Below are 10,136 nucleotides of genomic sequence, written 5' to 3'. Positions count from 1 at the left end.
CCCGCCGAAAGCGGGGTGCTGCTGGATTGGAGTAAGTAGCCCTGGAAGCTCTGAGACACGGACATTCTAATCCCTGGTGAGCCAGCGGAAGGGTGAGAAACTGTTGCCTGTTACACTTGTGTGTTTTGCTGGTTATGTGTTATGTGCCGTTAATTGTTTGGGGATCCAATAAAGTCTTAATATTGTGATTCCCTGACCCTGTGTTGTCTGAGTAGTGTTCCGACCACGGTTAAGGAGGTCGGCGTTCAGTTGGGATGAGCCCTGGGCCACGCTGTCTTTCTAAAGGCGGCCGGGCAAGTGGACGAGAGCACCCACTGACCCCCGCGCCTCCACAGGAGAGCACCCACTGACCCCCGCGCCTCCACAAGCACCACCATCCTGCCCCTCACACTGGAGTTTTGGAACCGTTTTTGTAACTGTTCGAGGTCCAGAAGTTGAGCTGCACTGATAGAAGACATATTTAATAGGGTTTAACCAGAAAAGGCAGGTAAGTGAAAGCTTTAATAATACTGGTTTGACACCCCCCCCACCCAGCTGAGAAGCGGTTACCCCGTCATACACTGCGGATAGGACGCGGGCGCGGAGCTTGTTACTCAGTGAAGTGCGTTTATTATCGAGAATCTTCAGAGAAAATAAATACAGTAACAAAAATGTGAACATGAGAAATCTCGGAGCAATACTGGTGCAACGCCGGGAGGAAGGGTCCCGTCCTGCCGAGGGACCGCACAGGAGATATCCAGCACCCGCCGCCACACGAGGAAATGGTGATTCTAGGACACGAATCAGCCGCCACTGGATACCGTGGAACTACAACTCCCAGCAAAGAACCATTTAAAGGGAGAGTGGGGAGTTGTAGCTGCACAGCAGAAGGTGTACAGAAGATTGCCAATCCCTCGAGGTGGTGGTTACTGTCCCGGAGTAATCGCCCGTCCCATTGCCGGACACACTCCCTGTGGGTGGGTGTGGGGTGTAATGTTGGTGCTGTCTTCCCCTTCCCCCCGCCGGTTACACTCCCTGTGGGGCGGGGTTAATGTTGGTGCGGTCTTCCCCTTCCCCCCGCCAGTTACACTCCCTGTGGAGGGGTTAATGTTGGTGCGGTCTTCCCCTTCCCCCCGCTGGTCACACTCCCTTTGGTGGGGTTAATGTTGGTGCGGTCTTCCCCTTCCCCGGCCTCCTGGGGCTCCGTCTGCTGACGAGCGTGGGTTCTTGATGGTCTCGTCTACGGATAGGACGAGGCAGGCGGCCTCGGAGGCTGCGGTCAGGGCGTTGATCCTCACGATGGACGGCTCCCAAACACAGGCATCGAAGTTATCAGCAATGTCTTCATTGTTCACATCCACTCCGAACCACGTACCACCCTGTAAACAGCCAGCACATGGAGGGTTAACAGCAATCACCGGACCAATCAGATGCCCTAAAGAGAGTGCAAGAAAGCTCCACAATGCCAAACATAGGATTTGAGTCGGATGATAGCGCGATATAGAGGGGATGTACAGAGCGGAGGGGCTCCGCCCGGAGAGGGGGCGATGCGGACCCCGGCTGTGTAATAAACTGATGTTTTATTCTAGTCATTATTAAATATGCATTAAAAGGGGTACGCCAGTCCCCAACAATTACCACCAACCCACTGGGTAGGTGATAACGGAGGATCAGTGCAGGCCTGGACTAGATGTCCTACCGTGTGTCTAGCTCCTCCAGACAGCAGGACCGTGGCCAGATGGAGGTGGAGACTCGCACATGACCCCTAATCCACCCGTCTATGGGACGGACCCTCATCACTCTCAGGTGAAACATGGAGCGGCGGGGGCACGTGTGTGACAGGCAGGTATGGAGCGGCGGGGGCACGTGTGTGACAGGCAGGTATGGAGCGGCGGGGGCACATGTGTGTGACAGGCAGGTATGGAGCGGCGGGGGCACATGTGTGACAGGCAGGTAGGGAGCGGCGGGGGCACGTGTGTGACAGGCAGGTATGGAGCGGCGGGGGCACATGTGTGTGACAGGCAGGTATGGAGCGGCGGGGGCACATGTGTGACAGGCAGGTGTGGAGCGGCGGGGGGCACATGTGTGACAGGCAGGTGTGGAGCGGCGGGGGGCACATGTGTGACAGGCAGGTAGGGAGCGGCGGGGGCACATGTGTGACAGGCAGTTATCGCTCACCTGGGCATGCTTTGCTCTCAGCTTGTTGAGGATGTTGGTGGCATCGAAGCCGGCGTTATCGCAGAGCTGGCGGGGGATGATCTCCAGAGCCTTGGCGTAAGAACCGATGAGGAGCTGCTGCTTGCCAGGAATGGTCCTGGAGTAATCCCGCAGGTACTTGGACAGCTCCATCTCAATGGCACCTCCTCCAGCGACCACAGAGTCGTTCTAGAGGGAAAGGAGAAGTTACAGCCCGCGGCGAGTCCCTGGCCTTGTGGGAAATGTCGCCTGCGCACACCATAGCGGACACCGATGCGCACACCTACCTTGATGGCTCTGCGCACAATCATGATGGCGTCGTGCAGAGATCGCTCCGTCTCCTCCATGAATTGCTCGGCTCCACCTCGCAGGATTATGGTACAGGTTTTCGCTTTCGGGCACCCGCTGAAGAAGTTATATCTGCGGTGAAAAATATATAATGTAACAAACGCCTTCATTATATACCAAACGGGGATATTAAAAACAATTCAGAATACATACAAAAGAGATCAGGTCACCCCGAGCGTATCGTACCCCAATCATATGTATACAATAACACAAAACTCAAAAACAGGAAATATAGGGGTGCATCTATCTATATATAATTGCCTTATTCTGTCTGTCTGTCTGTCTTGCTCCAAAATTGTGTCCTTACGGTGACACAAAGCGGATTGGCCGCTGGCCTCGCCATGGCCCCACCCCCCCGCACGGATTGGTCGCTCGCCCTGGCTCCCCCCCACACGGATTGGCCGGCCGCTCGCACAGGCTCCGCCCCCCCACACGGATTGGCCTCTCGCCCAGGCACCCTGCACGTATTGGCAACTCGGCCACGCCCCGCCCCCCCTCACGCAATGCTTGCTAGCTCTGGCCCCGCCCCCCCGCACGCATCCCCCGAACTGACACGGAGACACGACTCCCAGGTGAGTACTGTACCCCCGGGAGCCCACACCAGCGTACGCCGCCAACCCAGCCGACACAAACCCTCGCATTGCTGGGGTTTGCCGCCGTATGCTGGTGTGGGCTCCCGTGCGAGTGGGGGACGGGATGCGCTGGTAACCATGGTAGCATAGTTACCAGCGCATCAAGGTCCTGCAGCAGCGGAACATACACACACGCACACATAACAGACACACACACACACACACACATCAGATCACACTCACTCTCACACACACACATCACACACACATCAGATCGCATCCACACACTCACAGCATCCGGAGATATCGCTTGCTTCTCGGCGGCGATATTGTGCTGCAGTGACCTTCCAGGACCTGCATGAGGATCACATGGCCAGAAGCATGTGGTATCTCCGGATGTTGAGAGTGTATGCGATCGGGTGGGTGTGAGTGTATGCGATCGGGTGGGTGTGAGTGTATGCGATCGGGTGGGTGTGAGTGTATGCGATCGGATCTGAGTGTCGGCAGAGGAGCACGGTGTGCTGGAGGAGGCTGGGGGCAGAGAGGCTGATGCTGGGGGCAGAGAGGCTGATGCTGGGGGCAGAGAGGCTGATGCTGGGGGCAGAGAGGCTGATGCTGGGGGCAGAGAGGCTGATGCTGGGGGCAGAGAGGCTGATGCTGGGGGCAGAGAGGCTGATGCTGGTGGTGCATGGGGGATGGAGCACGATGGGGGTGCGCAGCATGGGGGATGGAGCACGATGGGGAGTGCGCAGCATGGCGGATGGAGCACGATGGGGAGTGCGCAGCATGGCGGATGGACCACGTTTGGGAGTGCGCAGCATGGCGGATGGACCACGTTTGGGAGTGCGCAGCATGGCGGATGGACCACGTTTGGGAGTGCGCAGCATGGCGGATGGACCACGTTTGGGAGTGCGCAGCATGGCGGATGGACCACGTTTGGGAGTGCGCAGCATGGCGGATGGACCACGTTTGGGAGTGCGCAGCATGGCGGATGGACCACGTTTGGGAGTGCGCAGCATGGCGGATGGACCACGTTTGGGAGTGCGCAGCATGGCGGATGGACCACGTTTGGGAGTGCGCAGCATGGCGGATGGACCACGTTTGGGAGTGCGCAGCATGGCGGATGGACCACGTTTGGGAGTGCGCAGCATGGCGGATGGACCACGTTTGGGAGTGCGCAGCATGGCGGATGGACCACGTTTGGGAGTGCGCAGCATGGCGGATGGACCACGTTTGGGAGTGCGCAGCATGGCGGATGGACCACGTTTGGGAGTGCGCAGCATGGCGGATGGACCACGTTTGGGAGTGCGCAGCATGGCGGATGGACCACGTTTGGGAGTGCGCAGCATGGCGGATGGACCACGTTTGGGAGTGCGCAGCATGGCGGATGGACCACGTTTGGGAGTGCGCAGCATGGCGGATGGACCACGTTTGGGAGTGCGCAGCATGGCGGATGGACCACGTTTGGGAGTGCGCAGCATGGCGGATGGACCACGTTTGGGAGTGCGCAGCATGGCGGATGGACCACGTTTGGGAGTGCGCAGCATGGCGGATGGACCACGTTTGGGAGTGCGCAGCATGGCGGATGGACCACGTTTGGGAGTGCGCAGCATGGCGGATGGACCACGTTTGGGAGTGCGCAGCATGGCGGATGGACCACGTTTGGGAGTGCGCAGCATGGCGGATGGACCACGTTTGGGAGTGCGCAGCATGGACCACGTTTGGGAGTGCGCAGCATGGACCACGTTTGGGAGTGCGCAGCATGGACCACGTTTGGGAGTGCGCAGCATGGACCACGTTTGGGAGTGCGCAGCATGGCGGATGGACCACGTTTGGGAGTGCGCAGCATGGCGGATGGACCACGTTTGGGAGTGCGCAGCATGGCGGATGGACCACGTTTGGGAGTGCGCAGCATGGCGGATGGACCACGTTTGGGAGTGCGCAGCATGGCGGATGGACCACGTTTGGGAGTGCGCAGCATGGCGGATGGACCACGTTTGGGAGTGCGCAGCATGGACCACGTTTGGGAGTGCGCAGCATGGACCACGTTTGGGAGTGCGCAGCATGGACCACGTTTGGGAGTGCGCAGCATGGCGGATGGACCACGTTTGGGAGTGCGCAGCATGGCGGATGGACCACGTTTGGGAGTGCGCAGCATGGCGGATGGACCACGTTTGGGAGTGCGCAGCATGGCGGATGGACCACGTTTGGGAGTGCGCAGCATGGCGGATGGACCACGTTTGGGAGTGCGCAGCATGGCGGATGGACCACGTTTGGGAGTGCGCAGCATGGCGGATGGACCACGTTTGGGAGTGCGCAGCATGGCGGATGGACCACGTTTGGGAGCGCGCAGCATGGCGGATGGACCACGTTTGGGAGCACGATGGGGGGTACGCAGCATGGGGGATGGAGCACGATGGGAGGTGCACACCTCCCCCCAACACACACACACAACACACCACACTGGGAACCACAAACACCGCCCTACACAGACACCCACAGACAACGCTGCGCACACACAACACCCAACACACAAACACCGCGGCATACATAAATATACGCACATACCGCACAACACACATTGCACAAAACATACCTCCCCCAAAACACACCACACACACACAAACCACGCAACACACACAACGCTACAGACACACAGCGCTCCACAAACAACGCAACACACATACAACACCGCTCTCACCCCCCGCCACACCCAGAACATGTACAGCGCCCTACACAAACACTTGGTAACTACACACAACAACGTGATTATATATATATATATATATATATATATATATATATATATATATATATATATATATATATATATAAACAAAAATCATACATTAACTACACAATACGTAAATTCTAGAATACCCGATGCGTAGAATCGGGCCACCTTCTAGTAAACTTATAAGGTGCTGGAAGGATCAAGCTTGATTCAGGGGGTTTATCAAGTAATCACCCTAATAGAGGACAGTGCCAGCATGCGAGGATGGCGCCGACCATGAGTTAGTATGAGCAAGCACTGTAAACATTAATATATGAAAATATACATATATATGATGAAATATATCCAGGTCCAAGTACAAGTCTGCACCCAGGGGTGTGAAGACAGGACAATGGATCGATCAACATGAAAAAGTATAAGAATCAAAATGTAACAAAGTAATAGTCTGTGTATGGGAGATACCCCCAAACAAGATGACCAAAGGGGTCTGTCAATAATGGGACCAAATCAAGAAAGTCCTTGGAGCCTCTGTTAGGAGTCTCGACACAGAAACTAGCCAGATATCCCTCCGGGAAGGACCCAGCCAAGGGGTGGCTCTTTTTAGGAGACCACCATAACCACCATATTAAGTGGCCCTTTTAGTCAATATCCAACTTTTTGACAAGTTTAACGATATGACAAGGGAAATACCGAGGCCAGGTATCCATCCACAGACAGCTGTTTTGGGGTATTGCCCCTCATCAGTGTGGAGTAGGATTCTGGCCGGGTGGGAGCAATGCCTAGTAGACCAGCAAGACAAAATCACTGATCTCGGGAATAATAGGACCAGTCAGAGAAAACCACCCGAGGGGCAAATTATGTTATGGACACATTCATATAAAATACATACAAATATAGATAAATTACTTTATGCAAACATTCTAGTTAAACCATATACGCTATCACAACAAAAGGAGTATGTATTGATATGGTCCATATTAAAGAAAGCCCCTGGAGATGGAATTCAATGACGCACAAGACCCAGTGATCAGCGTAATGCAAATGTGATACCCAGCACAGTATCCAGGACTGTGTCCGTGGACCAAAAAACAGCGCCATAAGCAGGTACAATACCCAAGATAAAGATCAATAGATGCAAATCGATGGGTCACAGGGACACAACCCGGGGGTCAACAGGCCAGGCATAAGTGGGGTATGAGGATTGCTCAGGGTGAGCGGACCAACGCGTATGGCCGCCTGGGCGGCTTCCTCAGGGATACCTCGGAGTTTCCATCTACATCCGTATAAATGCGTTTTAACCCTTTCACTCTGGCTTTAAAGTAAGCAATTATTCTGGGATCCCATGGGACTGTGATGTCACTCAAAGAAATTATAAAGGATTTGAATATTGAGGGAGAAGACGACCAGCAAGTGCGTAAACTACCTAGAAAATGCACGGAAAGTCCTGTACAGGCGGCATCTCCGCCCATATAGATTGTCGCAGATTTACCGCAAGTCCTCTGACGTGTGCTGGCGGTGCGGAGACACTAACGCAGACATGATGCACGTCTGGTGGACCTATGATAAGGTCAAATTATTGTGGAATGCAATTAATTATTAATGTCCCAAATTAGCAATATTCTAATGGAAATCACTAAAGAACAGGCACTTCTCGCCATTGACCTGGACTTAGTCCCGTACGAATTCCGGACAGTGATGGTGACGTCCTCATAGCCACCAAAAGCAAAATAGCGAGTTACTGGAGGAACCCCGAGTGACCGCCACTGGCCGAAATTACTGCACTGGTCAATGACAACCGTCTGTCCAAGATAATAATCGCCTCTTCCACTGACTTCAACATTCCTCAAAATATGGGACAGCTGGCTATCCTCCAGATTACACACTGTGGATGTAGAGATGTAACATTACGGGTAAGGCTACTTTCACACATCCGGATTTTTGCTCTGCGGCACAATACGGCGTTCTGCAGAAAAACCGCAACCGGCTTTTGTAACGCCGATTGCGTTTTTTTTTTGCATTGACTTACATTAGTGCCGCATTGTGCCGCAGGGGCTTGCGTTCGGTCCGGTTTTTGCCGCATGCGGCAGATGTAGCCGATGCGGCGGCCGGATCGAACGTTCCCTGCAACGTTTTTTGCTCTGGCAAAAAACACCGCATCGCGCCGCATCCGGCCGCTGCGGCGCATTTTTCAATGCATCCCTATGGAGGCCGGATGCGGCAAAAAACGCATCCAGTCGCCGCATGCGGTATTTTCCACTGCGCATGCTCAGTAGCATGCCGCAACCGGAAAAAACCGGACCGGCCGCATGTAAAAAAACTTATGCAAAGGATGTGGTGTTTTCACCGCATCCGTTGCATAGTTTTCACAGCCGGATTGAGCCGCAGGGCTCAAACCGGATGTGTGAAAGTAGCCTAACACGGGTACAATCTGATGTCATCACCCCTCCCCCCTCCTTTCCAAATAACTTGATAAGAAGTATCATCACTGTTCAAACATATATGTTGTAATATGATTTTATATTCCAATATAAATTGAATGTTAAAAAAAAACAAAGACCCCCCCCCCCCCCAAAAAAAAAAAAAAAAAAAAAAAAAAAAAAAAAAAAAAGATGGAGGAGGAAATAGAAGCCATCATAAAAAGCTCCCGCAGAGTAAAGCTCCCGGCCCCAATGGGTTCTGTAATGCACATAAGACCTTCTCCTCTGGCTTATCCCCACAAGCCGTGACGGCAGGAAAATGTCCCAGAGAAACCCAAGAGGCCCTTATAATAACTATTCCAAACCAGGGAAGCCTCCAGATTCCCCACAGACCTTCACCCAATATCGCTCCCGAATTGCGATCTCACTATCTATGGTAACCTCCTCGCCCTCAGACCGGCCCCAATCATGCCTTGTTTAATTAGAGACGATCAAGTGAGTGTCATACCGGGAAGACAAGGTGCGGACAACTCAAGACTCATCCTACATAGAATAGAGGAAACAAACACCCCGTTCTTAGCGGTTTCACGAGACGCTGAGGAGGCGTGTGACCGCATTTTGTGGGCGTTCGCCTTCTCGGCTCTGGAATGCTTTGGTATTAAGGCTGTGTTCACACACTGCGATTTTTACCTGCGTTTTTGGTCCGTTTTTGCTGCAGAAATTTCTTGAGAAATTCTTGTAACCTTTCTGCAGACATTCCCCAGCAAAACCTATAGCAAAAAAAATTAGCTGTGCGCACACTGCGTTTTTTTCTTAAGAAAATCTACTGAAAGAATTTTCTTAAGAAAAAGAATGAGCAGTCGCTTCTTTTCTGCAGCTAACTGCGTTATTTGCCATAGATAATTGGCACAATAACGCAGGGAGCAACCAGCGGTAAAAACGCACCAAAAACGCACCGAAAACGCAGGTGCACTAATCCTTCACTCTTAAGAAATTTCTTAAGAAAAATCATTTTTCTAGTGTGAACATAGCCTAAAGGTGACATCTTGAGGGCAGTGTCAACGCTCCACTCCTCCCCGTCTGTAGGGTTTTTAATGGATCTCTATTTCCTCCTCTCACACGGTACCAGACAGGGAGGCCCACTATCCCCTCTGATCTTTACCTTATCCCTTGACCACTCGCCCAGGCCATTCCAGGGGATGGTGCGTCACCCCCGTGCCTAGTCGCCACAGATCACAATTACGTGTGTATTTCCATCTCTATAACATGTATTGTTGGTCTTAATGAGAATTTGGGTTTTCTCTTCTGCTCACTGCAAAACACATATTTGCACCCACTCCCTTAGTGGGGTTATTTTTGTAGCACCCTGAATGCATCAGGGTGCTACAGGGAACTGCATCCTGTCCCCCGGGGTGCAGGGCCTACCCCCCCATGGTTCCAGGTTCCAAACAACTGTGTCACTAACATCTGCACTACAAATCCCAACCACCATGACCTATACAGACACACCAGTGGGTTTGGTCAAGTTGGAGCAGGGCCACCCACCTAAGGTTCAGGCAGGTTGGGTCGCAGACAGTGGTCCGGGACCACTGGAGTCTGGGACCGGTGTCAGTGACATTGGAGAGGGAGCGGCAGACATAGTCTAGGAGGACTGTCGGCATCAAGACCCCAAAAGAACTAACCGGTACAGAGCACGGCGGGCTACAGGACCCTAAATCAGGGAAGAGCTTCAGGCGCCTTGATAATTAACCTGTGGAGGATAGTCTCTTTATGAACTTTCCCCAAGAGCTCAGAGATTGGAGGCATCAGCACAACATGGGGGATAAAGTTCTCCAAAGTACAAAACCCACTAAAATCCCAAGTGCCAGCCATCAAGAGCACAGGTACACT

At 53.3% G+C, this 10,136-nt stretch overlaps 1 protein-coding gene across 1 annotated transcript in view; it reads right to left on the bottom strand.

The window, feature by feature from the left end:
* Positions 1-483: 483 nt before the first annotated feature.
* The window catches only part of CCT7 (chaperonin containing TCP1 subunit 7), a 50,576-nt gene continuing 40,923 nt past the window's right edge, over positions 484-10,136 (bottom strand). Inside the window, exons 10-12 of the mRNA XM_075345940.1 lie at positions 2,463-2,601; positions 2,158-2,364; positions 484-1,358 (exon numbers count right to left, since the gene is read on the bottom strand). Coding sequence (XP_075202055.1) covers positions 1,140-1,358; positions 2,158-2,364; positions 2,463-2,601 — 565 coding nt within the window. The 3' untranslated portion in view covers positions 484-1,139. The remainder of the gene's footprint in view (positions 1,359-2,157; positions 2,365-2,462; positions 2,602-10,136) is intronic.

This window comes from Anomaloglossus baeobatrachus, chromosome 1 (assembly GCF_048569485.1).
Source record: "Anomaloglossus baeobatrachus isolate aAnoBae1 chromosome 1, aAnoBae1.hap1, whole genome shotgun sequence".
NCBI classification, from domain to species: Eukaryota; Metazoa; Chordata; class Amphibia; order Anura; family Aromobatidae; genus Anomaloglossus; species Anomaloglossus baeobatrachus.
Note: the sequence above shows the minus strand (reverse complement) of the source record. Positions and strands in the feature narration are given on the sequence as shown.